This window comes from Oreochromis niloticus, linkage group LG18, assembly GCF_001858045.2.
Source record: "Oreochromis niloticus isolate F11D_XX linkage group LG18, O_niloticus_UMD_NMBU, whole genome shotgun sequence".
NCBI classification, from domain to species: Eukaryota; Metazoa; Chordata; class Actinopteri; order Cichliformes; family Cichlidae; genus Oreochromis; species Oreochromis niloticus.
In genome coordinates this window covers 13,303,214-13,319,130 of record NC_031982.2, presented here as the reverse complement: position 1 = coordinate 13,319,130, position 15,917 = coordinate 13,303,214, and the positions used below count along the sequence as shown (strand labels likewise).

The window sequence follows — 15,917 nt, the reverse complement described above, 5'->3', positions numbered from 1 at the left end:
CCATTTTAATTTATGGTAAGGATTAAAAGTTTGGACATGTTCAGATTAATTCTCGTTCCTCTGCTTGTTGGTTTTTTTATGTTCAGACATGACGGTGCAAAAACCAGACGCAAGTGTGTGTGTTTAGCATAATTGCAGAGTTCCCTGTTGACTCTGTGCCCTTTTGACGCTCCAGACGTTGGAGGTCAAAGGTGAAGGAGTGCAGACTCGAACACAGACAGATATTAGTAGTCATGAGGAGGGAGTCTCCCCCTCGTCATACCCCGCCCCTTTTTTTTGTTAATGTAGTCCAAATCTGCTTCAACCCTGCCTGTGAAGAAAAATATGACAATTTCACTGTCGTTTTATTCCACACCCAGTTTTTATCTCTAATTTCTCATTTCCTCTGTCTTTTTGTCCTCTTGCAGATTGACGGAGCAGGAGAAAAATCTGCTTGCGTTTGGCTCAAAGACCGGGCCTGTTCATCCACTTCTGTTGTTTTTCTGGTGTACAATAAAACCTCAGAAACAAAGGTTTTGTTGTAATATGGGTTAACCCCTTGATATTTTAAAAACACCTAAAAAAAAATGTTATTTCATTGTCTCTTAAGATGTACTTTATTGCCAACAAGCATCTGTGGTTGAATAAAGAAATGTATTTAAAGCTTTTAAATATATATTGTTTATTGAGAGCCTTGTGTTTTGTTTGCTGTCCACTGCTGTATTTGACGCTGGTCATTTGGCATGAGTATAAAGAAGAATTTGAACTAATTTTTTAAATAAAAAGTCAGATCGATCACACCGCACTTTTATTTTTGTGCCAGTTTTACAATAAAGAGTTTGTGTCTAATGTATATATATGTGTGTGTATAAATGCGTGGTCAATAAAGTAACATTAATTTGAACCTCCTATTTCCAGCTTTTTTTTTATTACTTAGTTTTCATTCTAAATACACATTTCCCTAAAATATCTAATAAATCTAATTTGGGCATGAAGCTGTCACATATTTTGATAAAGATCAAAAATGATGGTGAAACTGAATTTTTAACATTCAGTTTATTTTCTCCCATTTATTTCATTCATTAACATAAGTCTAGCGCACTTATAGCTATTTACAAAACAACACTACCTTCAGTGTCTTGTTACATAAAGAAATACGCAATAGAGAAAACTCACACAACAACATTTTCACTACCGTTATTTTGACTTTTTGACAAATGTGGAGGGTTTTTTTCTTTGTTTTTTTAATTTGATTCGTCTCAATTTGCTGGTTTAGTGCAGAATAAACAGAAATATTAAATCTTTTTGTTTTTACTTTTTAAAAATTATTTTTGTGTAGGCCCACACATGCTATTTGCCATAAAAGGCTGGTCTGTTTATGCCTTTTTTAAATCAAACAGTGAATGTAGAATTTTTTTTCTTCTAGCTCAGCAAAATCAGGCCTACACCAAACTGTGCTCAGACTCAGAGTACAGTAGGTCGGGAAGATTGAAATATTTGCATTTTAAACAAACTGGCTTTTTGAAGCATTTAAACAAAAAGGGGAAAAAAAAGATCAAGTTTTGAAGTTTTTAGCTAAATATCTCTGACATGGTTAAAAAACAAAAACGTTCACTATACTTTCTACAGCATCGTTTTAATATTACTAACCAGAAAAGCAGGTGTATTTTTTTAAATCAAACACAAGGAGCTTAATGGTATATTATATTTCAATTTTTTACTTAAATTTTTAGTAAACTTTAAAAAAAAAACTGCGCTGTTTAGAGATGGGGAAAGGACAGTGAAAGAAATGGTTCTTCTGGTGCTTTTATTTCAGGGAAAGAGGCAATGAGAGAGAGAGAGAGAGAGAAAGAGACTGTGGAGCCGCCATCATCTGAATGAATGCAAATTGGCGCTGCCTCCATCCGGCATCATGCCAAGTATCTATAGCAACCACATCCTCTGACAGCCTCCATCCATCCCTCCCTCCTTCACTCTCTCGGCCTAATTAGTCCTCTATCTTCCCTATAGCTCTTTTCTTCTGGTGTTTTTTTCTCCCACTTTCCCAAAAATCTTTGCACAAAGGAGTGTGGACCAAGCTTCCTGCCCGGTTTAAGAAGAGAATCCCTTTTTTAACCTAATTCAGAAAGATACACAGGAACACAAACACCCAAAAAATCAACCTTAAATAAAATAGGTCATTTCTTTCTAGAGACTTCAGTGCCTTTAAATCTACTCTGAGAGATGATGAGGATTATAATAATTGTCCCCCTTTTTGTCAATTTGTTGGGTCTGTTCTCAGTATTGCTTTTTTTTTTTTTCCTTCTTTCATGTGTTGCTGCCTTCACGGTCAAGTTCAAAGCGGCAGCGCGGCCTCGGGCGGAGCAGCAGCTCCATCTGACCCAGTACACCTGCTATCTTTAGCCCCAAGAGCCGGGCTGCACCGCCACCTGCTGACCGACGTGTATTCCTGCAGCAGAAGGCGCTCAACTATTCATGGGGAAGCAGCGCCCTCGAGTGGTGGTTAAATGTCATTACACGATAAACAGGCGTGAGAAGATCCATAAATATTTGGACAGACTAACATTAGTTTGAGTTATTGGATTTGTCACTAATTAGCTAACTCAGTGTTAAACAAGGACAATAAAACTAAATAGCAGTCTAAGGAGATTACTTTTGTGCTGCCCCTGGCTGCAGCAATTTAATGTTTTATGAGCTTTATGTTAAAACAACAAGGATACGTTCCACTATGACTCTATTTTTTATGAGTAAGGACTGTGTGGAGGCCAGGATGTTTGAATCCGGTGCACCAGTGTTACCAAACGGCCAAGCTGGAGTCAGACAGTAGTTTTTCTTTAAGTAAAGGCTGTGGTCAGCTGAGCTGCTGCTCTGAGATTTACTGCTCTTTGTGGTTTTGCACCACCGAATTCAACAAGATGTAAGGAGATGTTTCACGAGCCATCTTTCCCTAACACTGACTGTTTATACTATCTTCATACTAGACGGTATACAGTTGATAAAAAGGCTGAATTCAGTAAATGAATCTAAGTATCATCAACTTCAATTCTTAATGTAACCTAACTGTGACCATGAACACCACAGAAAACACTCCCACACAGTGCTATACTGTTAATTCACCACACTACGGCAAGCTAGCCTGTTTATCCTGCTCTAAACTGCCAGCATTTGAATAATACATAGTTAATACACCCAGTTTGTTTTACAGGACGTTTCACAATAAGAAAAAAAATTATATCAAATCATATGGAGTTCCAATGTCTGATTTAAGAATGAGAACATTAGATGTTTTACATTTCCAGTTTGTCAAATGAAACTGAGCAGTCTTACCTTTAAATATAATCTTTCTTCTTCCTCTCCAGTAGTCTTTCTTACTTCGTTCACTCTGTGAAACAAAGGAGCCGTCTCTTTAGCTAGCGTGATAAACTGCACAGAAACTGTTTTGTTATCTGATATTTGATGAGCTGTTAGAAATGTTGCATTTGAAATTACCTGAAACTTAAAAATGTTACCCCACTTATGCTAGCTCTTCTTCTGTACCAATAGCTAGCTAGATGCTGAAGTGCAACAACCACAGCTTGGACAAAAACAGCCTTCCAGATCGTTTGGGCCACCTCTTCTTGACAAAGAAACACAAATGTTAGTGTTGAATTTGTATATGTTTTTACTGTAACTACAGGGAGTGCAGAATTATTAGGCAAGTTGTATTTTTGAGGAATAATTTTATTATTGAACAACAACTATGTTCTCAATGAACCCAAAAAACTCATTAATATCAAAGCTGAATGTTTTTGGAAGTAGCTTTTAGTTTGTTTTTAGTTTTAGCCATTTCAGGGGGATCTCTGTGTGTGCAGGTGACTATTACTGTGCATAATTATTAGGCAACTTAACAAAAAACAAATATATACCCATTTCAATTATTTATTTTTACCAGTGAAACCAATATAACATCTCCACATTCACAAATATACATTTCTGACATTCAAAAACAAAACAAAAACAAATCAGTGACCAATATAGCCACCTTTCTTTGCAAGGACACTCAAAAGCCTGCCATCCATGGATTCTGTCAGTGTTTTGATCTGTTCACCATCAACATTGTGTGCAGCAGCAACCACAGCCTCCCAGACACTGTTCAGAGAGGTGTACTGTTTTCCCTCCTTGTAAATCTCACATTTGATGATGGACCACAGGTTCTCAATGGGGTTCAGATCAGGTGAACAAGGAGGCCATGTCACTAGTTTTTCTTCTTTTATACCCTTTCTTGCCAGCCACGCTGTGGAGTACTTGGACGCGTGTGATGGAGCATTGTCCTGCATGAAAATCATGTTTTTCTTGAAGGATGCAGACTTCTTCCTGTACCACTGCTTGAAGAAGGTGTCTTCCAGAAACTGGCAGTAGGACTGGGAGTTAAGCTTGACTCCATCCTCAACCCGAAAAGGCCCCACAAGCTCATCTTTGATGATACCAGCCCAAACCAGTACTCCACCTCCACCTCTCTGCCCTTTACCAATCCAGCCACGGGCCCATCAAGACTCACTCTCATTTCATCAGTCCATAAAACCTTAGAAAAATCAGTCTTGAGATATTTCTTGGCCCAGTCTTGACGTTTCAGCTTGTGTGTCTTGTTCAGTGGTGGTCGTCTTTCAGCCTTTCTTACCTTGGCCATGTCTCTGAGTATTGCACACCTTGTGCTTTTGGGCACTCCAGTGATGTTGCAGCTCTGAAATATGGCCAAACTGGTGGCAAGTGGCATCTTGGCAGCTGCACGCTTGACTTTTCTCAGTTCATGGGCAGTTATTTTGCGCCTTGGTTTTTCCACACGCTTCTTGCGACCCTGTTGACTATTTTGAATGAAACGCTTGATTGTTCGATGATCACGCTTCAGAAGCTTTGCAATTTTAAGACTGCTGCATCCCTCTGCAAGATATCTCACGATTTTTGACTTTTCTGAGCCTGTCAAGTCCTTCTTTTGACCCATTTTGCCAAAGGAAAGGAAGTTGCTTAATAATTATGCACACCTGATATAGGGTGTTGATGTCATTAGACCACACCCCTTCTCATTACAGAGATGCACATCACCTAATATGCTTAATTGGTAGTGGGCTTTCGAGCCTATACAGCTTGGAGTAAGACAACATGCATGAAGAGGATGATGTGGACAAAATACTCATTTGCCTAATAATTCTGCACTCCCTGTATAACTAAGTCTAACTCTAATGCCCAATGAGATGGCAGTGCAAGTGAAGGTCATCATTAGGCTAAAAACTTAAATCTATCCGAGAGACAGTAAAAAATGTAGGATCAACCAAATCATTAATCTGGTTTGTGCTGAAAAAAGAAGAAATGCACTCAGCTCAGCAACATCAAAAAGCCCGAAAGACCAGGGAAGACAACTAAAGTGCATGATGACAGAATTATTTCAAATGTTAAGGAAAAACAACAACATCCAAGTCTAAAATCATGAGACACCTTTGTGAATCATGAATGTAAATACAGAGGGTTTACAACAAGTACAAACCACTGGTTACACTCAAGAATAGGAAGGTCAGATTATATTTATACAGTTTATCATTATACAAATGATTCAAGTGATTCATTGGTTTCGTAAGAAATTTAAATATGCAAGTAGCTTAACAGGTTAGGTTGGCTATCAAAATGGGATCTTCCAAGAAGACTACAATCTATGAATATGTAAATAGTTTAAATTTTAGTCTGTTTTCATCAGGTTTACACATCACACGTGTGTGAGACCAAAATTAGCTTTTCATCAGCAGGTATAGCTTTTTAATTCACTTTTCAGGTTTTTATAACTCTGCACCAACATCATGCTGACCAGCAAATGTTAAATATCCCCCTAAAAAACTCAAGAAAACTCAGTTTGAGGGGGAAAAAATTCTTTAATATCAATCCAAACAACACTGCAAGCACAAAAATACATCAGTGTGGGACATTAAACCAAAACTAATGATCACAAATCAATGTGTTATCAACATCCAGTTTTATTGTAGACTCTGATATTACAGACGCATCATCATCGTCACTACAGGATAGACACAGGTTGTGGTTATCAGTAGCTATGTTGACATTCAGTTGGCACAAATCACTAGAATTTAACAACCAGCTGTTGAGTCACAGCTGCACCCAAACTGGAAAAACAACAAAAAACACCACAAGATCATCGGCTGTGTCACACAAAGTAGAGTTATAAGTCTGCACATGTACGGGTTAAAACAATTAACATTTGATTTTACAAGAGGAAACAAAAAACACTCGCACCAGAGTAAGTCGTTGTAGTGTGTCAGTATTTCTTCTTGTTAAGCGCCTGTTGCGTTCCCATCAAAAGATCATTTTGTGTTAGACAAAAAACAAAAAACACACAACTTTTTGGCATTCAATGATTGTCTGGGAATGGAAATCACATAGGTTCTTCGTGTTATACTCATCTGCTGGTAGATCAGAGAAAAGATCATAACAATGCAACAATCACGGTTATTCCAATTTAAATCAGAGTATGGTGTGTTGGAGAAGGGGCAAAACCAAACCAGTAACTTTACTTTTTTTAATTCTGCCTTCATGGCTTTAAATAAGTCCTAAATGTGTTGGAATGAACTGGGAACTGAGAATCACCTTTCATGGTGATTTACTCTCCAAGGCAGTTTGAGCTTTACAAAATTCACATACAAAAATGAACCTGAAGAAATACATTCAGCCACTGAGGACTAACAATTTCTAAACTTCAGAGCATCTGCTTCTTCTTACTGAGAACATGAAGACTGAAGCAAGGCTAGAAAATGGAAGAAACCTTCAGAAGGGTTAGTAGAAGCAGCTCAGTCGTAGTAAAACCATTACTATCCTTTGCTAGGCACTTAGAGTGAGGAAATACCCTTCGTTCAGGTTTCACTTAATGTATTCTTTTAACCAAGCACACTTTCATGTGTGCTAGTAGTTACAGACCAAATAGTCGTTGATCTAAGCTTTCCTCCTGCTACCTAAGGCAAGGGGTAAAGACAACTGATATTAAAATACTTTACGTGCATCCGCCCACAGCTGATGGAGCAGATATATGGACTAGAGATGGTGTGTGTCACAAATCTTCCTCATTTACAGAGGTCAACCAAAGTCAAAATATTGTGTTATGTTCAGGAGATCACCTGAACGCTACATTTATTCTTTTCCATGAGCAGACAAAGAAAATGAGAAAATGATTTCCAGAGAAGGCAGGATACAGGAGTGTAGGGATTTTACCAAACAGGGCAGCCTTTGTAAAACTCCCTGAATAAAACTTGGGTATCACATATTTTTAAGACCGATGCCGATATTTGTTGATTTAAAAATTTGATATATAGGCTGATATTTTCTTTTTCTTTCAGACATAAAAAACATAAACAGATTTCATTAACATTTGTTATGCTTAGCTATTTATCAGTCCGTTACATTTTTCAGCAACACAGTAATGTAACAAGTTACTGTACTAAATTCAGTAATCACATCACTATGTGCGTTACAAATCTGTACAAAATGGGAAAATAGAAAAAAAAAAAAAATGTGGACCTTACTTTACTTACTCAGACTTCACCTCTGATGTAATTATTTTTTAAAAAAGAAGTTTGTGGTTTCAATCCCAGCTGTGCTCATTACTTCTACTTTTATTTTGGAAAAACATGTTTAAAACTATCCAAAAAGAATAATAACTATATCACCGTGAGTACGCTGATGTCTTGTAGGCACTAACAATGGAACAGTTATCAGCTTTAGCAGTGAATCGGTCCCTGGATAAACCAACAAGTACATTTAAAAAAATAAAATTTAAAAAAAAAAAAAAGTGATTGCATTTTAATAAAGTGAAACATTTTCCAAATCTCAAAAGCTATTTTCTAAACTATTAGTATTTCTTATGTTGTTAATTATTATTTGGTGAGGTTATCTGCTGGTCTAAGATCAGAATATTACTTTGGGCACTGTCATCAGTCAGATTAGTTTTTCTTTCCTTTTGGTGATTAATCTTCCCATTTTTTAATCATCAATTAAACAATTGTAAATATTTAAAAATAGAAATCTTTCAGATTCACTGCTGAGTTTCAGTCACAAGCCTTGCTCCTTATTCCTGTTACAGATGACACCTCCTGCCCTCTGCTTCACTTGGGTCTACTCATCCGCTCATCCAGCTCATTGCGTTCTGCCTTGGTATGTAAGGTCCAAGTATAGAAACTATTGACACTCCTCAGGGGTATGATCCTGCACCAGTACTGTCAAAATGTTAATCTGCATCATTCAAACAAGCTCCAAGTCCCATTTGCTGCCACAACTCTACATTAACATTTCTAATTGATATATGACGATTAGAAAAAACACATGAGTGTGTGCTGAGGTAAAGTACAATACTGAGAACTAAATTATCTTTGTAACAGAACTCAAATGATCTCTTCAGTATATGTTTGCATATTTCCAGTCAAGTTAGCAAATACTGCTAAAAGCTCTACACCGAGTCCTCCTCCCTAACCAGGAGATTTAAAGTCATTCCAGTGACCTGTTACAGTCTAGACTAGTGTCGAGTCACGTTTTTAAAAACAAAGCGGCTGTGAATGGCAGCGAAGAGACAGACTGCACAGCTGTCACACTGGCAGCAAATGGAAGACACATTTGTGTAATGTGTGTACTTCATGTGTGTCCAACATCAGCGACACATACGAGGGTGAAGATATAAAAATGCCTCTTGATATACTTTACTTTTTAAAAACAGATAAATGATATATGTAAAAGCAACACCTCTCAGACTGTGTCAGCAACAATGAGACATTGTAAACGTCACAAAGAGGGCTGTGTATATGTTTAGCTGTTCTTTCTAAATATCAGTGTATAACATCTCACATTTGGGGGATTACCTAACTACTTGATGTGCGTTACTTAGGGCTGAGAACCAATAAGCATATTTCCACCAAAACTGAGACGTTGTAGTCCCAGGAACTTTTTCCCAAAGAACTACAAGATTCCTTCATATTGTTACATGTCTGTGTTTCTACAATACTCTTTTCCATTGATGTTTCAGAGCTTATTAGAAAGAAAAAAAAACATCCAAAACAGCCTCCCAAAGGTTCCTAGTTCCTAGGGGAAGTGGTTCCAGCAGTGGAAAGGCCCCAATAGTTTAGCTGGACTAACTGTAGTATCTGTATTTATACTTCAGATATGAGTCTTTCAAAAAGCCTATGACAGGATTAAAGTGAAAAACAATCAATATGTGACAAAAACTCTCTAAAAACACTATGGGCACTGGTAATTCTTTTTTGTTGGCACCGCCATAAAACACAACTAAACAACTAATAAAACTGTGAATTCAATCTTCAGGAGTGCTGCTGAAAAAACACTAGACTGTGAGCTTTTAATAGTTTCAACTCAAACTAAATCAAACCATTTGATAGCAGTTACAAAGCTGCTGTGAACTCACACTTAAACATGCTACAACTCCATTTATGGCATATAATTTGCACTAACTCAGGTCATAACCTTTGGTATATTTTCTTAAAATAAATTTCCTTAAAACAAATCTCAACAAGGGCATATCTTACTCTTATTAAATGAATGCATTTTTTAAAAACTCATGGCAAATGAGTGGAAACCAGCATTGCACTGCAAAGTAAAAGATTTAAAATGATACACATGGCAGCTGGCAGACTGCAGTGTGTGTGTGTGTGTGTGTGTGTGTGTGTGTGTGTGTGTGTGTACCTTTTAACTCTGTGGATTACAAATGTACTTAGAGGCCCGGTTCAGGAGGGTAGAACCATTACAATTCATGTGTACACACAAACGTATTGATGATATTGCACTTAGATGTACATGACAACAAGGCGTACTATCCAACTTACTCTCTTAAACGCAAACAAAGCGAGAGAATAAATTATTATTACCCACGCATCCTGAGCCACTGTGCTTTTTGCTTTTATCCAGCAATACCCTTTTTTCACTCTTGCTTCCTCTTCTGTCTCACCAGAGTGGGCTTACAGGCATCTACTCAACCCTCTACCCCCATTTTCAACTCTCTTTGTCATTATTATGGAGTAGTATAACCCATTTGATGAAGCTTCTTCAAGAGAATCTGAGTGAGGTCAAAGGTGGTGAAGCTAATCCCCACTGCAATAGGTCCTTTAACCCAGTTCATACTGAGACCTTTGTAGAGTCCCCGGATAACCCCTTCCTCGGACACAATCTCCCTCATGGTGCCCAGGATGGTGCGGTACGTGTGACCTGTGACACCCGCAGTCTGCATCCGCCGCCGTACTACATCCAGAGGGTAAGATGCAGACTGGCCGATGAGACCTGCACAGGCTCCAAAAGCCAGGCGTTCGTATGAGTAGGGCTGCTGGCGGCCGCTGTGCTCTGCATGGAAGAGAAACGTGTGAGGTTTAGGTACTGTACATGAACAGCAGCTGTGCACAGAAGGAAAGGAACAGGGCTAGATCAATACACAGATATACATGTGGCTGTTGAATACCTGCATGCAACTTCTTCAGTGTCTCATAGGTAAAGAAGCTTAGGCCAGCATAGGGGGCAACACCCAGTATGGTGGGAGTAAAGCCTCGATACAGTGTTTTCATGCCCTCTTCTCGAGAGATCCGCACAAACACATGCAGAATGTTACTGTACCTAAAACAGAAAAATATTAAAAATATAAATGTGTTTTAGTTAAAGATGGATGAGAAATTCAGAAGAAAAGAAAAAAAAATTGCTCTTTACATCTTAGATCATAGAAGTTGACTCAGTCTGCGCGAGGGTGCAGTTAAAGTCCATTAGAGGCTAAATAGGATCACACAATACCCCAGCTGACTATAAAGTGAAGATGTGAAAATATGCTGTAGTAATATCTTCTGCATTATGGTTGCACAACCAACTATGTTTATTCTCAAAACAAATGAACAACATTTCAGGTCTTTAGTGATGAATACATGTTTGTCTAAGGTGACATAGTGACACATAACAATCTATAATGACTCAAGAAATTGATTTAAAACACAATTACACAGCTCTGAAGACAAAAGGAGGTCTAGCCCAGTACAAGCAAGGTGTACCTAATGTAGTGGCAAAGTGAGTGTATGTATAACTACCCATGTTTCATTACCCTTGGATTGTTTTGCTGATGCTATTAACAAACTCCCCAACTATGCCCAGATGACAATTTACAACAACTTCAAAGTTGGCTTACATTTCCTTTGGCGTTACAGCCATCCTCGCTCGCACCATGTCAAGAGGATATGTCATCATGGCAGCAGTGGTACCAGCCATGGACCCAGCCAGCAACCTTGGGACTGGAGGTAGGACACTGCAACCAAAAAAAGGAAAAAACCCATCAGCACTTCAGCCCTTTTATGTCTTTACATAAGAAAACATTTCATAAACAAGCAAAACACAGATACGTACTTTCCCTGAAAGCCATAGTAGCCTCCCAGCACGGCCTTGTACTGCTCGTGTGCGCAAAACTGGATGGCAGCGTACGGGATGACTCGCACCATGGTGGCAGAGTTTCCCCTCCATAAACTGAAGAAGCCCTCCTTCAGGTAGGTGCGGTAGATCAACCTGTAAGCTTCCTTTAATTCAGTGTGCACAAACATATACACATTAACATGAAATGAACATGAAAAAAAAAAAAAAACACAGTAAAATATGTGGTTTACATTAAGTGCAATAGATATAAAGCTTATAAATAGGAAGCAGACAACATGAAACATTTCATGCTCAAACATACCTTGGCAGAGAATCTTGCAGAAGACACTGAAAAACAAAATACATGAACAATATAAAAACCATACCATACCACCTTTATTTGTATAGCACTTTAAAATAAACCAGGGTTCACAAAGTCCTGTACATATACAAATGGCATAAACAGAAAATAAAATCAAAGATGTTAAAAATCTGCAGTGACAAGTCCAGGCATTTTTTAAGTAATATCAATAACATGATTTTTTTGGTATTTCCACAGTAGTCCCAACAAGATGTAATCATATATTAATACATGTTCTTAATTCAGGTCACTGTTGTAAATTAGCAGAGCAGCCAGCTTGCCTTGGAAGATGATTTTAGTTCGGTCCAATGGGGCGACAGCTGTCTTGGCTACAGCTCCTGCTAAAGCCCCTGAAAAGAGCGAGTTGATAACAGACCGAGTCTGTTTCAACCCCTGCAAAGCAAAATAATCACATTTTAGGTTCAAACAGAGACAGAGACACTGTACATTTGCAACTTGTTGTGTTTGCTATAGTGTTGATCAGTAAGCCAGGGTTACATCAGGATAACAGTTGACAGATAACTAACCAGCTAACAAAACCTCACAAATAGAAGCAGATGTGGTTAAATGAAACAGAGGGGTCATGAAGCTCCAAAGACCTGCTCAGTTCATGAATATCATATTCAGCTAACAGAATGAGGGGTCTCTAGTGCACAGTACACACATGAAACACAGGCACTAAAATAGTGTTACAATGTCACTATATTCTGCAAATAACATATGACTTGATAGGATGCAATCACAGAAGTGATGGGACAAGTGTGGGGGAATGAATAATCATGTTAGAAAACCCATTTAAACAGAACTGTATGATAACATAAGGTATATTTATATCTCCATTACACGCATACACAATTTTAGAAATGCATGCATCCAAATAAATATATCTAGCTAAACTGTCTAACTATTCAATTTAATGTAATTCAGTTAGTAAGATAAAGACCCTACAATAACACAGAGAAAACCCCAACAATTAAACAACCCCCTAACTGCAGAAACCTGGTAACAGTGGGAAGGAAAAACTCCATTTTAACAGGAAGAAACCTCCGGCAGAACTGGACTCAGGAAGGGGCAGCTATCTGCCACAATCTGTTGGGGGTAACAAAAATGGGCTGATTCCAGAAATAATTGTACAACCCCCTGGAATGTCAACATTAACACAATAATGACTTTTTTTCCTCTAAACACAATTAGACACAATTAAATAAAATTTATTAACCAAACCTGAGCTGTATGATTACCCTGATCCAGTATAAATGTGCTCACCTCTGACTGACTGGAGGAAGCCAGTGGGAGCACTTCACCCTGTGTGAGTGATGCCCGTTGTTCCTGGACTCCACTACCCATCCCCGAGGATTATGAACCAAGCACGCTCATGAATTCAACCGCTGGTGGCAGCGGTGAGGCTGGTGGGGAGTACAGGAGGCTAGAAGCTACAGGGAAGAGGGAAAAAAGAGAAAAACAAACACAGTTAAGTTTCATGTCAGTCTAAATATTTTTAAACAGATTTTCCTGTTACTGCAAGGAAGTTGTTTGAAAACCCTTTTTCCTGGTATGCCTCACCTCAGAAGTTGGAACTCCACATTACACAACATTTAATGAATCAGAACAAAAAGAATCTTACGTCAGCACTGTCATCCACTCTTTGTTTATTTTCTCTAAAATATTCTTATGAGCTTTTACCTGATTGTCCACCCGCCACAGTTTGATAACCACTGCTCTAATTAGACAACATGATTATTTATGGCCTCAATGCATCATAACAAGTACCACAGAATCAAAGTCTGGTCTCAAATCTATTCTACTTAACCGCCCTCTTTCTTATATGCTTACAACATGTGATGAGAAACAAGATGTTTATCTGTACACAATAAACTAGAAATACAATACACAACGATGTGAATAACTGCCTCAAGAATAGCCCACTTACTCTGAACCACCTGCCTCACTCATGAAAACTGCACACAGACACTGAGCTAAGTGGAAGCACAATAGATCACTCCTGAAGGACAGAGGACTTGTAGGTGAAAGGTGTCTGAGTAACACAAGCACTGCTGAAGCCCCTCCCTTGCTGGAAACAAGTTTGCAGTGTAACTACAACTTTGAACATTCAGGACAATCCTCCAGATCTCGTCAATAAAGACGAGTTGACCTTTAGAAGACAAACATTATTTAGAGTGAACTCACTGATTTTAACAATAGAGGTATTTGCATGGCTTTAAAGAACTAATCATTTCACCACATAGATCACATATTCATGTAATGTTCAACCCATCCACTCTGCTTCATCAAGTCCAAAGCTATCAAATATGTAAACCTGAGTTGAAGGAACACCAACAACAAGATGTAAATTAGTAATTCACATCCAGTCTACACAAGATCTACAAGTTTCACACATTCAGAAGAAAGACTGAAAATGATAGCAATTCTACATTTTTTCTTTGGGTTTTCATGTGAAGAATTTTACTTATTTGGGTTTTTTGTTTGTTTTTTGTCATCATGGGACACACAGATACTTCATCAGTATAAGATCAAATCTGCTTATGATTGTGACTAATGTTTATCTGTTGTGTAACACTCATTTTATGCTGTATAATTCTTCAAGCGTGATGAACAGCTGACTGACCCTAAAAGTTTTTCTTGTTTACAGTTTTGCCAACAAAATAATACTGTGACTGGTATGATTAGGTGATGATCTGCCCTTTCAGATTTATATTATTACAGAGAATATGGGTTACTTAGTTTTTGATATACATACTGGCTCAGCACTTAGAAACACCAGAGTTCAACAAGAAGCAGTGACAGGAAAGAAGCAAATGAAGACGGCGAGAGACAACAGTGAAACTGTAAACGGAGGGTCTGCTCAAAAGCTGTGTCAGGGGCAGCTAATACTGGTAGCAGTCCAACAGGCCTAGGACTTCTTGTACCCATCTTTTCACAGCAGCCACCATCCCAAATCTCAGGCCATCTCACACCCCTCCCTAAAGCTTCTTCCCCCATGCATATCATCTTACAGTTCCTTGTTCCTCACTCGTTTCTGTGCTGCTATGTCTTATTTGTGTGCCTTAGGCTTCATTACTCTGTAATACAGGACAGCATTCCCATGCTATACACATGCAACAGTGGAGATCTTATAGAAAGCGTATTATCATGAATAAGGGAGTCAAAAAAGGCAACTTAATGCTTATGGGTAAAGTGTGTGTTTAATTTTGTGTTATATTTATCAAGAATAAGTCCATGAAAATTATTGGAAGTCTAAGTGGAAAAAGTTGAGAGCAAAATATGACCACATACCAGCTGTGGGAAACAGAAAATACATGCACAGCCCCAAAAGCATAAACAGTCAATAAGCATCACAATAATCAACATCAGGAGCTCTTCATGTTGCCTGCCTCCTTAATACATCAGTTTTGTAACAGCGCCGTGTCCCATATGCTGCCATTTTCCTCGGCATTTATTAAACCGTAAACCAAAGCACGGTTACAAGTCAACATTACTGCAGTAGAAGTGGACACTTATTCATTAAACGATCACCATGCCTCGCCTTTCTGTTTCTGCCCGCTGCTCCAGTCCTGTCGACACATGCCCGCAAACAAAACACAGCCACACTCTGAAGCCAGCGAACTGTCACTGCTTACACAAACACACTTCTTACCTTATAAACCTGACACCGGCACCAAGAGCTGTCACGTTTTGATATCCCCTCCACTGGCGCGTTATTTCCAGCCGTTAACAGCTTCTTCAGGAGTTATTTCTAAGTTAGCCAAATACCAGGTTAAGTAAGGTAAGCTAGCCGTTAGCCCGCCGTTTAATTCACGTCTGTTTTCTCGGTAACAGCGTAGTGCAAATGTTAACCATGAGCTAATGTCCTGACTGGAAATGTGTCCTAATGTTGAAGGTGCCGTTTAAAATACGTTTCTCACATCCTCCAGAGCTGCAGTGGCTCTAAGTGACAGGCTTCCTCCATGCCACTGTGGGCTCTGCCGTTACTACTCCTGTCAGCCAGGCGAGGCGGTTCGCAATGACCACAGTGAGGTTTGGCAAGGACGAGCGCAGGTGCATTGTGGGAAATGAAGTCTCAGTGAGGTGCGGCAAGCTTGGATAGGTCAGTTAGAGGGGCGTGAGTAGGAGAGACACTTGGCAGGCAGTGGGCCACCTGCAGTTT

The 15,917-nt window shown here is 38.8% G+C and overlaps 2 protein-coding genes across 4 annotated transcripts in view; one reads left to right on the top strand and one right to left on the bottom strand.

Moving 5' to 3' along the window:
* Positions 1–883, top strand: part of LOC109195704 (uncharacterized) — a 28,610-nt gene extending 27,727 nt beyond the window's left edge. For all 3 annotated transcript variants that reach the window (XR_003214738.1, XR_003214737.1, XM_019348375.2), the window contains exon 3: positions 408–883. Coding sequence is in view for 1 of the 3 variants with exons in the window: in XM_019348375.2 (XP_019203920.1) it covers positions 408–412 (5 nt within the window). In the remaining 2 variants the exon portion in view is untranslated. The remainder of the gene's footprint in view (positions 1–407) is intronic.
* Positions 884–5,958: 5,075 nt separating this feature from the next.
* On the bottom strand, positions 5,959–15,777 carry slc25a42 (solute carrier family 25 member 42). The gene is made up of 8 exons (XM_003437964.5): positions 15,408–15,777; positions 13,019–13,185; positions 12,034–12,145; positions 11,714–11,739; positions 11,389–11,555; positions 11,174–11,290; positions 10,466–10,617; positions 5,959–10,350 (listed from the first exon to the last, which is right to left on the bottom strand). Exons 2-8 carry the CDS (start codon positions 13,097–13,099, stop codon positions 10,025–10,027), a joined length of 981 nt encoding a protein of 326 aa, XP_003438012.1. The 5' UTR covers positions 13,100–13,185; positions 15,408–15,777; the 3' UTR covers positions 5,959–10,024.
* Between the last annotated feature and the right edge of the window lie 140 nt (positions 15,778–15,917).